This window comes from Astatotilapia calliptera, chromosome 22 (assembly GCF_964374335.1).
Source record: "Astatotilapia calliptera chromosome 22, fAstCal68.1, whole genome shotgun sequence".
NCBI classification, from domain to species: Eukaryota; Metazoa; Chordata; class Actinopteri; order Cichliformes; family Cichlidae; genus Astatotilapia; species Astatotilapia calliptera.
Genome location: NC_137442.1, coordinates 35,097,376 through 35,115,236, shown reverse-complemented (window position 1 = coordinate 35,115,236; position 17,861 = coordinate 35,097,376). Strand labels below are relative to the sequence as shown.

The window sequence follows — 17,861 nt, the reverse complement described above, 5'->3', positions numbered from 1 at the left end:
AAGGTCTGCCAGCTTATCTGCCAACCCTAGATTGCAGTAGGATCTTCTTTTGGGCCAGAAGAGTGATCAAAAGGACTTCCTTCTGGCACCAATGATTATTATTTTGATTCATTAATGGATCTTTAAAAGGATTCACTCTGTGATGAGAAAAGTCATTGGGAAAGTGAAGGATGTGTTTATGTAGTTGCTTTTCTTTTCGGAGAGAGTTTTCTTTCATGTTCCACTCAATGAGCCTTTGGACCCCCAGATCTGGTGAGGGATGCCACAGGGGCTGAATTTTGCTCCAGCTCTCTCATTTTGTATCCCCTCGACCACACTTTTTACATGTGCCAGAAATTTCTTCCAACATCTCTGGTTTATTAATTTCTCTAGCAAATAGGGTGTGTATGGTACACGTGCAGATCTATTCTATCTGGTTGTTTCTCAGCTTCCATTGTTTCTCTGATTTCATTTTCCAGTTGGTCAGCTCTGCCTGCTATTTGGTCAGCATTAATTTTTTCGCTCCTTGTGTACTCCATCCAGTCCTTCAATGCCGACAGCTCTTCAGCCACTCTGCTGTCACAAGATGCTTCTGTGCTCTTAACCAGGCTTTCCTCTCCTGTGACCAAGGAGCCAAACTTCCTGGAACATTTAGAATTATGGGGTCATTCACCTCTCTGACTATCAGAGGCTGTGTTAGTGTAGGAAAAGCTGTTCACATGCTGCTATTTACATCTTCATTCCAAAAACCTCTGGAATTCCCAAAAATGGATTTAACTCTAGGGCTGCTGTGAGTGTGGCTGATTACACAATCTGCTCGATTACTGCAGCTTGGCTTTGGTAAACACGTCTGCAGTGATGTGTTTACCAAAGCATCATCTTGATACTTCAATACTAAACCCAAAAATGTTCTCATTCCTTGAGTTTCTGTTTGTTTTGAGTTTATATTCAGGCAATGATTTCATCTTTACTGCTACTTCCCTTTTTTCTTTATAGATATCCCATTATTGTTTAATATGAGTTTACATAGTACAGTATTTAGCCTGTCTATTTTTTATTGCATTTATACCATATCCTGTTTAATTTGCCTTATTTATTTATTTATTTATTTATTTATTTATTTATTCATAACTTTATTATCAGTTTTGTCCTGATTACATTGTATCACCAATATATTATTCACCACTGCCCGTAGATTATAGATTGTTAATTTCAGCAATCACAGTCAGTGCTCCTATATAAACATTACTATCCCTAACAATGTCCACATTCAAGCATGCTCGGTCACATCTAATTTCTTGTTTTGCTTATACATGCGTGGTCTTAAGGTTTTTGCTTCTAGTTATACTTATTATTAACTCATGAATCACTTATAGTCGATTAGTCCACTGGAGGGCACCCTCATTGGTGCTTAGCAAGATTTTCTCTTTTACATTTTCTGTTTCTAGTCACACTTACTGGATCATTAATTGCTTAAGGCCTACATCTGCACTGCCATATGGGGTGGAGCATCATTTGATCCAAATGATCTCAGAATCAGCTCACTGTCACAAGCGATGGCGGGGACTCAAGCGCAGAGCAGAGTTCAGTTTTATTTACACAATCATCAGGTGCAGAATATATACAGTGGGGGAAATTCGGAGTTACTAGGGTCCAGGGGGAAAATCCGAGAAGGGGAAGCTCTCTCACACATGCTCTCTTCTTCACACATGTCCACACAGCGGGTAGGTTACGGGTCCAGGAAAACTACTCACAAGAGAGATCGGTTACGCAGAATCACAGATTTACACACGGAAACTTCACTGAGGCTAGAGGCTCACTAATGTGTCTCACACAATCATCCAGCGTTGAGACTGCGTCTCGGCCTTAAATGGCAGACACATAATGGCAGCCTGACGGGCAACAGGTGTGAGGGCCAAGGGCGGGAGCCCGCAGTGAGCTCCGCCCAGGCGGAGAGGCAAGAGAAAGGGAGAGTAAACAAAAACACATGTAGCCTTGCGGGGCCGGCTGCACAGGCACGGGGACCATGACACTCACTCCACTTTAGTTACAGTCATTCTCTTCCTTTCTGTCATTTTCAAAAATGTTTTCCTTTTTCTAATTACTTTTAAATCTCTCTGCTAGCACCTTTTTCTTTTCTTCTTTCCTTATTTAAAGGATTACCTTCACATAATACTCTAATCAACTCACACACCTATATAAATAATATACAGCAATTTTACTCTTATTGTACACTTCATTGAAAACTGTTGTGGTCTCTATGAGCCCCTTCATGATGCATGTTTACACATTTTTTTATAAACCATATATTTACTCGAAGTCATGTGCTAGTTTGATTTGATTCTATTCTGACCGTTGTTTCATGGTCAGAAACACTAAATTAATATGTCAGCAGTCGCTGCAGGAAGACAAGCAGCAACTTGTCAATGGCACAGAAGACCTGCTCAGCTCCTTAAAGCTGAAAGTATGTGTGATAGTCAGAAAATGAAGCCTATTATCAAGTAGGCTGTGCGACTCGCTGATTAATGGTCTCAATAGCTGTACTTCACCTTCACAGTTTGATAGTTTTTGCTTGTATCTGCATCTTTCTTAGAAAATAATGAGCAAAAATGTTGTTCCATGTTATCAGTTTATTTATTGATTCACAAAGGAGCTATAACTATATATTCTTCTTGTTGTCACACATCCGCAGGTACAGCTGGAAGACCACAGAATGGACAGAGTGCAAGGTGGACATGCTACTGAGCCAGCAGGACCGCCGACGTGGAAACCATACAGGAATGTGTGGAGGTGGTACTCAGACTCGGGAGGTGTACTGTGTGCAAGCCAGCACTGACACACCATCAAACCTTAGTCCTCTCAGGAGCAAAGAAGGTAATTTTTCTGTTTTATTAAACAAAAACACTCCTGAGAAGGTAAATGTTGTCATTGCATTGGTCTTTTTCAAAATTAACCTCCATCCGGTTTCATTGTCTGATTAAGGCTTGTTTCATTATATCTTAAAACCACTATCATCCTTACAAGAACTGATTTCAAAGGTAAGACAAGCAAACAGCAAAGGAACAGAATGAATGGAAAATATCTGTCTGAATGACAACACTGTGTATTACTTGAAGTGTTGCTTAGATTGAGAAAGCATTTTGTGTTGTAATTCTCATACTAATTTTTTATATATGCATGCTATTTCAACAGAGGTGGCATGCATAGTACAGACATTGTATAGTGCAGATACTTGTGTTAAGAAATACTCCAGTAAATCTTGAAGTACTGAGTCAACTTCTTTACTCAAGTAAAAGTGAATACCATAGACATAAAGCAAGAAAGTAAAAAGTAGCTCAGTGAAGACAATTCTATCATCTATTTTCGTGCACAGGTAACTGGACCTTCTGCAAATATAATATTAGTGCATGACTAAATACTAGTTTTATTCAAACCTAAATTCTAATGGATGTACTTGAATCTGTTACCTAGGACACAAGCAGTAAAAGAGAATTTAAAAAAAAAAAATACTATTTTCTGTTGCCTACATGGTAGAGTGGGAAACACACCTGAACAGAACAATGAGGGGTTAACCCTTTACAGCCGATCGGAGCGGGCACGCTCTGTTTTGCATAACTATTTTTAAATCCCGGTAGCTCTGCAACCACTTAAGCTAGCACAATAATTTTTTTTGCATATGTTACGTTCCCCTGAGGGGTCTAGGCGGGGAGGGGGAAGTAACAAAAGTGACCGGGTCAGAAAAAGGAGTCAGGGAGGCAAAACAGTTAAATAAAACAGTTTTATTGAAGTAATTCAACTAAAAGAGACGGACAAGCCGTTATCACCATAAAAGAAACAAACAAAACTCAGGCGTCGGTCAGTAAAGCAAAGTCAAAAGGAAAGCGCAGCTCACTAGCTGCAATCACCACAAAACACAGACAGCTCACTAGCTGCAATCACCACAAAACACAGACAGCTCACTAGCTGCAATCACCACAAAACACAGACAGCTCACTAGCTGCAAACACCACAAAACACACACAGCTCACTAGCTGCAAACACCACACAAAATGGCACTCTGGCCCAGAGCTCACCTTTCCCTGGGCTTAAATACTTTTAATTACTGATGTGAGTCAGCTGTGTAACAGGGAAAGGTGGCACCTCAGGCAGAAGAGGTGGTGGGACACGCCCACACAGGCACCTTCAGGAGGAGGCCCTGCTAGGGCCGTAACACCCCCTCCCATAAATACAAACCCGTGGTTTGTCAAATGATTATGATAACCAAAAGTGAGTCCATAGCCGTGTCAGGACGAAATGCAGGCTTTCCACCTACCAAACCGCGTAGCAACGGTTAGGCATTGCCCGCGGAAGCTGCCAACCCCATCTCAATGGGTTCAAAATACTTACTGAAGGTGGCCCCAGACCCTCAAAACAATGTCTCATGTGATGGCTAGGGCTTTTTTGAGCCATCACATGTGGAGAACACAGGCAGTCAGAAGACCCTTCTGCAACACTTTGCAGACGATTCCTCAAGTCACCGGTACAGGCATGTTTGTTAGCCAGGGTTGCGGGTCTTACTGGTGGTTTTATACATAGCCTGTCCCCCTGCAGGTCATTTTGGGGACCTGGGAAATCGTCAACCAGCGGCCACTCAGGGTTAATTGATCCCTTACACTGACCACAGGAGCCCCTTAAACAACTATGCCCCAAGTGTGGTCCTTTGCTGGGCCTGACAACCTTGTTAGTTTGAGAACCATGAGTGACTGTTTTCAAATCAGGCCTTCTTCCCTTTCGATACGCTTTCCGCTTAAGTGCCAGTTTCACACAATCAGCAACCACATGGCCAGGCTTGTGGCAGAAGAAACACAGTTTTGCTTTGGAACTTGAAACCACCACTTTTTCAGCCTCGTTAGCTGGCTCCCTCCTAGCTCTCCAAGATGTATTGTAGTGAGAAGGGATGTCACATTCTACAGCATTTGTTTTATGAGTTAGGGTAAACTCATCTGCCAGTATGGCAGCCTGCTGTAAAGTGGAAACCCTCTGTTCGCTTAAATAAAGAGCAATGCACTTAGGAACAGAGTTTTTAAAATCCTCCACAAGCATGAGCTCACGTAACGACCCCAAACTTTTAACCTGGCTTGCAGAGCACCACCTACCAAAAAGCTTTGCCTTCTCCCGAGCAAAGTCAAGGTAGCACTGACCCTGTGCCAACTCCAAACCTCGAAAGTTCTGCCTATAGGCCTCAGGCACAAGTTCATAGGCTTGGAGGACAGCACTTTTAATCTTTTCATAAACTAGGCTGTCCTGCATAGACAGACCAGAGCAAACTTCCTGAGCCTTACCCGTGAATTTACACAGCAACATCACCCCCCACACGTCTTCAGGCCACTGTAATGCAGTTGCTATGCTTTCAAATACACTGAAGAAGCTCTCAACACTGGATTCACAGAAAACGGGAACCAGGTGGATGTTACTGCTTACAAACGAGCTTCTAGACACCTGTGCACTGATGGCTTCATCAGCCATTTTGGGGGCCGGAGAAGGGTTAGAAAACACCCTAATTAGGACACTACCACACCCGTCTGCCAACTCACTCAGAAACTACACAACTTAGTTTAGCTGACCAACTGACCTCTTACAGCATACACAATAAACAAACACAACTTACCCAGTTCCTAAGCACAACAACCTTTACCTACCTATCTTCTGGAGCGTGCTGGGCTCGAGGCGACTTGAAAGGCAGAACTTCAGCGACCGGGGCCCTGAATTGCCTACCCCCAACAGGGAACTAATCCCCGCCCAGGATTACTCCGAAAATAAAAAAGGCAAAATAACAAAATAGTGCCCGAAGGAAGAACTTAATAAGCTCAGCTGGACACTCACCTAACTTAACTGGGAAGTTGAACCTCTAAAGGCGAAAAAAAAACCCCAAGATAATCAAAAACCAATTCCAACTCAAAACTCCCTTTTCAACGATCCCGGATGAGCCCCCACTTGTTACGTTCCCCTGAGGGGTCTAGGCGGGGAGGGGGAAGTAACAAAAGTGACCGGGTCAGAAAAAGGAGTCAGGGAGGCAAAACAGTTAAATAAAACAGTTTTATTGAAGTAATTCAACTAAAAGAGACGGACAAGCCGTTATCACCATAAAAGAAACAAACAAAACTCAGGCGTCGGTCAGTAAAGCAAAGTCAAAAGGAAAGCGCAGCTCACTAGCTGGAAACCACAAACACAGCTCACTAGCTGCAATCACCACAAAACACAGACAGCTCACTAGCTGCAAACACCACAAAACACACACAGCTCACTAGCTGCAAACACCACACAAAATGGCACTCTGGCCCAGAGCTCACCTTTCCCTGGGCTTAAATACTTTTAATTACTGATGTGAGTCAGCTGTGTAACAGGGAAAGGTGGCACCTCAGGCAGAAGAGGTGGTGGGACACGCCCACACAGGCACCTTCAGGAGGAGGCCCTGCTAGGGCCGTAACAGCATATGAAACTGGAGGAGTTGTACTTACATCTTATGCCATCAGCTTGTCCTAGGTCACAGTTTCCTTCCACATATAGCTTTGCAAAAACTGCATAAAAATCACTTGCAGCAACAAAAACATGATATTCCAGAAACACGCTTCGCCGATCCATCAGCTGTTTGTAACACTTCCTACGTCCATCAGCGCGAACTATCACATGACCGCATGACCTGCCCGAAACCGGAAGTGACGTCATTTTGCGGAAATGTAGTTTTTTACGATCGGGCCCTTATGAGCTTGTGTTTTACTTGTTATGTGTTTTAAAAAGTTATGTTTGAGTTTATGACTTTCTGTGTCGTTTCTGGGATGCTTAGGACTCATATTGCACTGCTGGAAATAGTTTATTTTGATGCATATGCTGTTATTTTGCAAATTTGCACTATAATATTTATTTTCGTTTTTCCTGCAGTATATAAAAATTGGTGTATTTCAAAAATAAAACTATGAAGACACTCAAAATAAATTTCCTGTGGTGGGAAACTAGTTTGTGTAACTTTTTTGTATTTACAGTTTTGAGGGATAAGCCTCTTAAATTTCTCTAACTAGAAATATATGTTAAAAAAACAAAAACGATTTTCAATTTTTTTGTAGTTTATTGCACTTTTTTGCAATTTATGTAATTACTATGCACCTAATGCAGACATATTATTAAAGTTTGGGCTATAATGGTTGTATTGATGTGTAGCAACTTGAAATGCTCCCAAAAATGGCTCCACAGCATGTAAAAATATAATATAAGCTCTGGCGAACTTGGTTCTATGGTAGGTCTTAAAGGGTTAAAGTGAGAGTCTGCAAGTGAGGGAACACAAAGATCTGCTGTAGTGGCTCAGCATGGGGAAAATATCAACAACTCACAATGATTTCTAACATGAACTCTGACAGATTTTCTTAGTGGACAAGCTGTGATCAACTGACCCGCTGCTCTTTGTGGATTTACACATCTGAACTCAACAAGATGGAATTAGATGCTTCTAAGCTTCTAATCTTGGCTGAGTTTCATTTCATACACTAATAGTATACTGTATATGTTCTTTATAATAAACAGTATAAAGGTAGGATAATGATTGAATTCACTGAATGAATCTAAGCATCATCATATTAAATGTAAATTAATCTGTGCTACACTTGATGTAACCCAACAGTAGCCATAAGTACCACAGCCACAGTGTATCAGTGCACAACACAGTGCTTTACAGTAAAAAATCACCACATGTAAGCTAACCTGTTTATCCTGCAAAAAACTACCCAGAATGTAATACAACATTTGAATAACACAAAATTAGTATACTTACTTTTTGCAGGATGCTTCACATGACATTACATATAATTTTTAAATCTGCAGTGTTAGTAAGCAGCCCTTAAATTTAAATGTAACCTCTCTTCTTCCTGTCCTGTTTTGCCTTTTCTTAGATCTTTCACTATTTCTGAGTGAAGTTAGCTCTCCTTTGTTTTTCTCCCTGGAACTAAGTCAGGAACTTTAGCTAGTTTGTTTGTTTGCTGATGTTTGTTGAGCTAATTAGACATGTTGTAGAAAGGTTATTTAATGTAAAAACAATATTCCCTTTATGCTTATCCCTCTTAACCCTCTGGTTTGTTCAAAATCACTTTCAGCTTGTTCGTGGCCAAAAGTGGCCAACAGATTAGGTCTGTAATTTTTTATTATTTTTATGTTTTGTTTTGTTTTTGCCATTTTTTCTGCATAAAGCTTTTAAGTAACTTCAGTTCTTTTCATAAATATAAGATAATTATTACTTTTTAAATTTATAACCCTTTAAACACCAGTTTGTTTGTCCACTGCACTAGCCGGAAGACAACCTCAAATCTCGCAATTGTATATAATTGCATTGCTACTGAAATTTCTTGTATTATTTTTTTTGACTTGGTTTTTAAGATTAGCATCAGTGCTGTTCATCAAGACCAAAATTTCAATCAAATCCATAATTTTAACCCTTTAAATACCAGTTAAATCACATAATTTTAATGATTTACATAGGGATAAAAGCATAAAATCCCCATTTTTTTCTAAATAATACATGCAAACTGATTTCTTTTCTAACCATGGTGGAGGTTAGATGCATAGCAATAATTAAAAGTATCAATGAGTTTTATGCATCTTTGGGTTTTTTTGCAGTGACAGAAAAACAAGAAAAATCCCTCTCAGCTTGTTCGTGGCCACCCCCTGTTTATGTTTACCAAATACTATAAAATTAATATATATTAAAACATTTTTCTACTTTCGTTGACTTGATTTTTTTAATTAGCACCACTCCTAGTCATGAAAACCAAACTATAATTCATATTCATATATTATACCCTTTGAATACCAGTCAGATTATGTATTATTACTACGCTTTTGCACCTTTTGCACCTTCTTCTCATTTTGATGGTGGGGTGTGGGTCACACTCTGGTTCAGACTACTGTATCTTGAGATCATTGGCAGAAGTGGCTGGGAATTAGGGACAAGGGTGTCTTGCAGTTGTTGAGGTCACAAGCATGTGTCCCAGCTCTCCCAGGATCACTCTTCATTTGTAGGTTGTAGAGCACTCCCCCACTTCAGTGAAGTTGTTTCCGGTGGGACAAAGACATCGTATCCCAAGACATCCAGGAGATTGGAGGAAAGAGCCATCAGCCATCAGTTAGTTTTCCTTCTACAACTCGAGGTGCCAGCATCCTCTCTAAGTTTAAGATAATAGTTTAAGATAAGTTATCCAAGCTGTATTTGTGCCTATTGTAGTCCAGGATTGCGTCTTGCTTCCAGGCTTCCTCTATTACCCATCACTAACTGCTGGTTCCCTGTGTGTTGTGGTCAAAAGAAGCGCATTCCTCTGTTGCTTTGGCATGTGGGATATCGCCGTGGTAGTTTTGGTGAAGCGAAAGACAGACAACAAAATCTTTCACTGTTGCAACTGGAGGAGCTGGGGAGGAAGCTCTGGTTTGTTTCCCCTGTGCCAGTTTTCATCTGAGGCAAGGCTGGACTGGGACAAAAAATCGGCCCGGGCATTTTGACTAGAGACCGGCCCACCAGGATAAAGATTGAAAATGTGACGTCATTCAGGGGTAAAACCGCAAAGGATTCTGGGAACTTGTGGCAAGAGGTACTAGCGCACGCAGGCTTTCAATTGAACTCAGTTACACAGCGATAAAAAGAAACCCAAAAAATGTCAAGAAGCTGTTGTATTATTAACTGCAATAGCCGGTCGCATGACAGCCACGGGAAGCCGACGGGTAAAGAGATCGCTTTTTTTATCGGATTACGTCGTTGAAGAGAAATTTTGTAAGCCATGTTTCCGAAGTAAGAGCCGACGGATGGTCTGGATATACCAAATATAACGTCTCAGAACACTCCAGCTCACATGTTAGTCTGCTCCAAGCATTCCCACAAAGGTCAGAGTTTTGCAGTAGTTAATGCATCATTTTTCTTAACATAATTGGTGATATAGGTTACAAGCAAGTCTGGCGCTGAACAGAAATTGTCGCGCTATGCTCCACTGGCAGATTTTTTTCACTTAATACAAGATATTTTAGCTTAAAATAAGTGAAAAAATCTGCCAGTGGAACAAGTGAAAAATCTCTAGTTTTTCTCTAGTTTCAAGATTCACTGTCTTGAAACAAGTTCCTTTAGCTTACTGAAATGTTGCCCTGTAGCTGATTGTGTCTTATTTTAAGTGTAATGAGATAATTTTGACTAGAAATAAGACAAATATACTTGGTAAGATTTTGAGTTTTTGCAGTGAAGGTCAGAGGACTGCTTGAAGAATAAATGATCTGGAAGCTGTTAGGCTTACTTACAGCAGTAGCACTGTCTGCACCTGCATAAACTCCAGGACACGTTTATGTAACACCTCCAGATTTGACAGAGAAACACTCATTTTTAACACTCGATTTTAACTACTATCATTTTACACCTCAGAGTTACATTAAAAGAATGTGACTCTGCTTAGAGTAAAATTAACTCTACTTTTGCAAGAAGACTATTAACACCAAAACATTTAACACTTTTGAATTTGCTGTATAGAAATACAGATATTTGTGTTGAAATGTGGGGGGTAAAAGTAAAAAGTAAAAAACAAGAAAAATAACTACTGAGATAAAGTACAGATAGCTGAATATTCTACTTACCTACAGTAACAAAGTATTTATACTTTGTCACTTTCCACCTCTGCAACGTATGTTGTTTTGAAACCAAGTTGTTGTTGGTCAAAGGCACGTGCCAGGTTTTCTGTACTCTGGTTTTAAGTAGTGGTCGGCGGATCGATCCAAATATTGATTGTATCGATACCAAGTCGTCATCACTATCGGATCGAGATAGCCTGATGAGATCGATTCTTTACTTTAAGTTCCGCTCTTGTTTGCAGTGCTGCAGATGAAAGACGAAACAGCCAGACTCACCGCTGCTGTGTCAGCGCAGAGCAGGCACACTTTGCCCCCCCCCTCCCCCCCCTCTTGTGTTCAGATGTTGCGCTGTCACGTGACGTGACGCTTTGGGGGCTTCTCAACAGGACTTGTTTGTTTTAATTTGTTTACCGGTTTACGTGCACTTTTTAATTTAAGATTTTTCTAAAAAATTGATAATACAGCATTTTCTATTTAATTATAAACTTTGTCCTAATTATGTCCTGGGATTTAACTATTTAATAATAAAAAAGGAAACATCACAAAAGACACTTAAGGTCATGAAAATTAATTGAGATTTAGCAATTCAATGACGCATCCACCTTATTTATAGAAAAGTATTGGTATCGGCGATGCAGTATCGCACACCACTAGTTTTAAGCATTTAATGGTGGCATTGTGGTTAGTGCTGTCACTTCTTATTAAGAGGGTTCCTGGTTCAAGCCCTGCTGTGTTCAGAGCACTCTGGCTTATTCCTCACAGTCCAAAAATATCAATGTTGGTTGTAAATAAGCCACGTATGTCAGGTGCTGTTTAAATGTTATAGTCTAAAGTGCTTTAAGAGGTCAGGAAGACTATAAAAGGGATTTCTAAATGTGTTTACAGTAAAACAAATTATCCATTAAAAGTCTAGTATTTGTTAATAATTCCTCAGCTTGTTTTCACGCAAATTCAAATTTCCAAAATTTCCAAATTCAGTCTGTAACAGCTACACAATGATAAGTAAGTAAAAGTAATTTTTTATTGATATAGCATCTTCCAAGATAAATATAAAAAGTGCTTCATAACAAAAACGCTAAAATGATTTTTAGCTGAGTGAGAGAGTTGCAGAGTTTCTGTCTAATATAGTTTTCAGCTTTGCATGCTGCACAGTGAGCAGGCTTTGAGCAGCCCTCAGGGACCTGCTTGCGACGTATGGATTAAAAGTACGTCTGTAAAAGTTCTTGATGCTTGGCTATGTTGAGCTCTAAAAGTCAAAAAAAGATTCTAAAGTGGACTTTGACGTTGACGGAAAGCTGGTGTAATTGAATTAGCAAGAGTGTAATGTGAAGACTTAGTGAGGGAGGTTTTTCTAATACAAATAAATAATGCATGTAGACATGATGAAGTAAATTCATCAATAACAATTTACAGTTCAGAATGTGACACAGTATTTGTGATAAATGCCAGATATTTAACACAAGTTTCTAAAGTGAAAGCTGCGCTAAAAGTTGCTAAGCTTTGTGTAGTGAATATGGCAAGACCGAGAGTTTGCATTACCTTAACTTTAGGTTCAAACAAGGACTTGTGTTTTCTCTCCATTAAACTGGAAAAATGGTTAGCCATCCAATGTTTAATAAAGTCCAATCACCTTTGCAAAATCTGTAGTTTAGATACATCTTGGGGCTTAGAAGAGATATACAAGTGGATATAATTTGCATGGCAGTTATTGCCTTCATATTCCACATCTTCCCGAGCTCCTCTCTCAGTCCTTGGTATTTCTCAAGCTTCTTGTGTTCCCTCTTCCTGATGTTGCTATCACTTGGTATAGCTACAGCTATCGTTATAGGCCTCTTCCTCTGCTTGTCCAGTTTCTTTGCATGTGTGTCCTGCCTGCTAGCATCTTGTACCCTGCTGGTATGTGCTGGAATCTTTCAGGGCATCTTCACACATCCTGCACCTCGAGTCTTGCCTGGTGTGGTAGATGGCAGCCTCTATCGATGTCGCATGCTCCTGTGCTGCCATATGCAGTGCACTGTGTTCAGCTTTGTCAAGCTATTGGTAGGAATTTTGATATGAGTCACTTCTGCTGTCTGCCAGTGGTATATGCCATACAGGGGCCTGTTCTTCCATGACCTCCTTGTCCCACTTCTTCCTTGGGTTTCTGCTGTCTGAGGTATTCACTAAGCACATGATCAGTTGTGGCCATTTTCCTGATGTACTCATAGATGTTTGCTTTTTAATCCTGGACAGTGGTTATGTCAATCACTAGTCCACAGTCTCCTTCCAACTTGGGGTTGTGGCGTTTCTAGCAGCCTCTTTCGTTGTACATGTACAATAAGTAAAGACAGTAAAGAGCTGTTCTGTTCATGGTTCCCATTTGCCTGTGCGATTCCAAGGTACTTGTATCTGTTCTCAGTGTTTGCCTCAGTTGCCTTCTCCCCTCAGTTCTGATTACCTTCCCTCTCTTTGTTACCATCCCTACTACAATGCTCCTGTCGGAATGAAATTCTGATGTCATTGCTGTAGATCCTAGTAGTGTGGATCAGTAAATCGATGTCTTGGTCACTACAGAGCACTGTTTTTAAAGAAAAAGGGCAGTACGGTGGTGCGGTGGTTAGCACTGTTGCCTCACAGCAAGAAGTTCCTGGGTTTGACTCCACCATTTGGCCGGGGCTTTTCTGTGTGCATGTTCATGTTCGTCTGGGTTTGGTCCGGTTACTCTGGCTTCCCACAGTAGAAAGGCTTGCAATTAGTTAAATAACATGCCTTAATGATTCTAAATTGCCCGTGAATGTGAGTGCGAATGGGTGTCTGTCTCTATGTGTCTGCGACAGAATGGTGATCTGTCCAGGGTCTGTCGCCCTATGACAGCTGGGATAGGCTCCAGCCCTGTTATGGATGTTATAAAACCAATCCTCTTCTTTGTATGCTCCTAACATTTAGGAACATGTTAAAATTAGGAATTTTTGCTTGTCTCATTTTAGTCCTTGTCATTCAAATCAATTACATTGAAACTATTGTCACTTCTTAAGGATTCGATGTGAAATAAGAGCTTTCCTTCCACAGACAACCCCCATCTCTGCCTTTTTGTAAAACTTTCTAACTGAATGCATTTGATGTGTTTTGTTCTTTGATTAAAATAATTATAGAACTTTCATCTGATTTTTAAATTACTGTTATAATCCCAGTCCTAAAAAGTAGAGAGTCCAGAGTACATTAATAAACCTGATGTTAAGACATCCAAAACTTTGTGACATCATGTTGAATTTATAATAAAGTGTAATTTAAAAATATGCAGAAGTCATTTTCACATGATGGCATGATCTAACAACTCAAAATAGGGCTGTTTAGTTTATCTGGTCTACAAAATTCAGCCCAAATAGTTGATAGGAGTTTCACACTTGATCCTATACAGTTTCATTTGCATGGTTGCAAGGTTGAAACTGGGTTTGGAAAACAACCCCCTGCAGGTACGAGCATTGGACTGAAAGTGTCTTTAAAACCAGCAAAGAACAACTCTGAAACACCTCCATCAAGCCTGGAGAGCAAATCGAAAAAGAAACAGCTTAAAACAAAAATATAGAATTAATAAAACTAAACTTTATTGAAAACCAAAAAAAACACATATTATGATTTAGTATTTCTATTAATTAGATCATGTACTGACCTGAGTATACTGATTAGTGCCAGTTGCACTCAGCCATTCATTAATATTGCTGGAAACATCAATGTACTTTTACAAATGGGATGAGAGGAGGGTCAAAAAAAGAAAGGTGTGGCTCTACAGACACCCATTACACAACATCCTCATGACCAGAGCCAGGGACACAGACGGGAAGAGAAATGTGCTAAACTTGACTTGGCTCAGTCCGGTGTTGCCTCGCCGTGCAGGTTAAGACGAGGAGATCGAGAATATTCCAAAATTAACTGGGTTGGACAGAAGTGGGATACTGACAGTCAGTGAAACTGACCCTGAGGGGGAAGTGGATTAGAGTAAATGCAGTTTTGGTTGCTTGAACTAGACCACTGGCCTGGGAATAAAAAGCTTACTTTTAGTTCATTGAATTATGAATTATTTATTTTAAAAGTACCTGTTCTATTTTATTGTGTCTATTAATGTTCTATTAATTTCTTATTTATTTTACTCTTTCTGTGCACTTTGCAACTGTTTCTCTGTCAGAAGCCCTTAATAAATAATTTTTGATTATTAAGGTCCTGATCTGGTTAACTTAAGACATTTCCATCTCCAGGCATATGATTTATCAGAAGACCCTTCGATTCTTCTATTTCACAATGCTTATATAATTTTGTAATTTACACTTTAAAAATGGCAGCAGTAAGGGCTACATTGGAACCTTGCAGTTCGACAGATAACAAGTCACTTAGAACGCAGCATTGTGGAGACAACAGGATGTGGCAAACCAACAGGGAAGATGCTGTAGCTGATCAGTGTCTTGACTGGGCTGCACTGCCAGGTTGCATTTAGGTGTTACATGTGTTTTCGGAATAGTGTATGCATCTAAAATCCCATTTGATACATTTTTATATTGAGTTTTTCCTTCTGTTGTGTGCTTAATTAATATTTTTATAATGCAGAAATTATACATTTGTATTTTTATAAAATATCATCTGCATAAAAAATGGCTTCATGGTCTATGGTGGCTGTTTGAATACATTTTTGATATTTTCATTTTGTCTGATTAAATCCTCTACTGGCTCTATGAAAAATGTAAAGAGCGAAGCAAAGAGAAGACATCCTTATCTAGTAACATTGTGGAGCGTGAGGATAAGATTAAAATGTGAGATTTATTGATAAGTAAAAGTTGTTTACCTTTAATAACATCAGTCTGGTCAGGATGAATTAGAATTGGTATGATTTTGTCTTGTCTAGATGCCTGAGCCTCATTTATAATTTTAATGTCTGTATTGATTTGAGAAAGCAGCTGACAGTCAGAGAGGCTGGCGTAATCTTTATTTGGTTTGGAAAGCAGGGTGATCATTGCTGTGTTCAAACTTGGTGAGACTGGTTTTAAAATCTGAGGTCATTCTTATGAGTAGTGGAGATGGAAATGAGCAGAAATGTTCGTAGAACTTCGCAGTGAAGCCATCAGGTAAAAATACTTTCATGTGTTTTTCTTTCTTTATTCATGTTTTCTCAGTTTGCATACAGTTTTTATTATTGCATTAAAACTTATGTTGTATTAGCAACTCAGTGACTCATTGAATGCTGTAAATTAGTGACTTTATCCATCTTAAGGTTTTGATTGGTTTAGTGGCTCCTTTTTAGAGATTTCTCTCAAAGAAAGAGAGGACCATATTACTGACTGGAATGTCTTAGGCTACGTTCACACTGCAGGCGAAAGTGCATCAAATCCGATTTTTTTTGACCCCCTGCGACCCATCTATCCCATCATGGTCTGACAGTGTGAACGACACAAATCCGATATTTTCAAATCCGATCTGGGTCACTTTCGTATGTGGTGCTGAATCCGATACATATCTGGTGTTTTAGAAAGCGACTGCTGTTTGATGGTCAGGTCGCATTAAATCCGTCTTTTACGTCACCGACACAAGACAGACGCCAATTATCAGCGCCGGAGAAGCGCCCGAGAAGACATTGCGAACACTTCCTGGCCATCCAGTGTAGATGTCAGTGAAACTGTTGGGAAGACAACGTTGGACAAACGTGAACATTTTCTTTGTACTGTATAATCTGTAGATTCTGACAGAAATCTGCAGCTATCCTTTGAAGCACCGCTCCTCTAAAACAGCAACAAGGATCATTATTAGGTTATTTACATTATTATGTAAATAACAAAATAACTTCAAGCAAAAATTGGGAAACGTAAAGTCCGAAGTCTTTATATTAAGGGCCATCTATCAAACAATGCTGTTTGTGCTGGGTCTAAACAGAGCGCGTTGTGTGTGACGCCTTCTTTTGCGCATGCGGGCCGCTTTGGGCATTCACACTAGAGCGCGTTTGCTGTCGCATTTTATTTGTAGTGTGAACAAGCAGACAAAAAAATCGGATTTGATCAAAAAATTGGAATTGAGCATTAAGACCTGCAGTGTGAACGTAGCCTCAGAGTCACTTTGTGTATCCTGATCCCACTTAATCCAGCTCCACCTGTCTATTTTGCTTAGCCTAATTTTTTCTGGTATGATTATTAGTATTTTGTTGCCAGAACACCCCAGTAAGACAAAAGAATCTGAAACCTTGCGATATTTTAAGATGGGTAAGTGAGCTCTATTGAGCACATGTTACACTGGTGGCCTCACACACCTCTCAACAGATGCTTAATTAAACTATGCTCTAATATTTGTTCCAAACTCTACCAAAACATTAAAAACAAACAGATTTTGTTGCTGACTAGTAAATTGCTTTTGACCACAGCAGTGATATAATTTCTTAGAGCTACTGTCATTGCAGAACTTGTGATTTTTAATTCGGATCTAATTGGCTGATAATTTAGCTGTTGTAATGTAAGAATTTGCTCTCTAAAGATGATCAGCAAACCCCAGTGGGACTGAGACCTTAATATCTCAGAATACTGAACATTATGATCAATGCAACACCTACAGGGCATGAAACTGTGGCATGCTATATATAATAGCTGTGTAACTCTGATGCAATGAATCCTCATCTGGAAAGGAACTGGCAATAAGGTTATTAGTCAGCTGGTACATAGCAGCACAGAGCAGTGCCCTCTGGTGTTGGGAAGCACAGCACAAAGAAGAATGAGTCACAAAGAGTCAGAGCTCTGTTGTGCTTTTAACCTTCACTGGTAACGACTTCATCAGTTTCTTCACAAATAGAATTTTAACTGTTAGAAAAAACAATACTCATAACGGTCTCACAGAAATTACATTATGTACAGCTATTTTCAGTGTCATTGATACTGGGAGGTCTCCTTCCAAGTCTAGAGCGGGGCATCACTGAGCTGCTGGACAATCTAAGGTGCAACCTAGCAGTGTTGGGGTGGACCAAAAGATAATATCCCAGAAGGGTTTAGGTCAGAAGAGCATGGTGGCCTGTCAATGGTATTAATTCCTTATCCTCCAGGAACTGCCTGCATAGAGGCATTTGAGGTATTGTCATGCACCAGGAGGAATCTAGAACTGACTCCACTGGTGGAGCTCTGAGATTGCCCATCCTGTTCTTCCTTGCACAGAGAATCTCCTCCATGCTCTTGAGACTGTGCTGGCAGACATGGAGGGGCTGAACTTCCTGTGCAACCTTTGTAGAGTCCATGTATTGCCTGTGTCAGTATTGCCAA

General features: G+C 40.0%; 1 protein-coding gene across 1 annotated transcript in view; it reads left to right on the top strand.

Moving 5' to 3' along the window:
• Positions 1-17,861, top strand: part of thsd7aa (thrombospondin, type I, domain containing 7Aa) — a 173,394-nt gene that overhangs the window by 58,384 nt on the left and 97,149 nt on the right. The window contains exon 4 of the mRNA XM_026157251.2: positions 2,672-2,853. Coding sequence (XP_026013036.1) covers positions 2,672-2,853 — 182 coding nt within the window. The remainder of the gene's footprint in view (positions 1-2,671; positions 2,854-17,861) is intronic.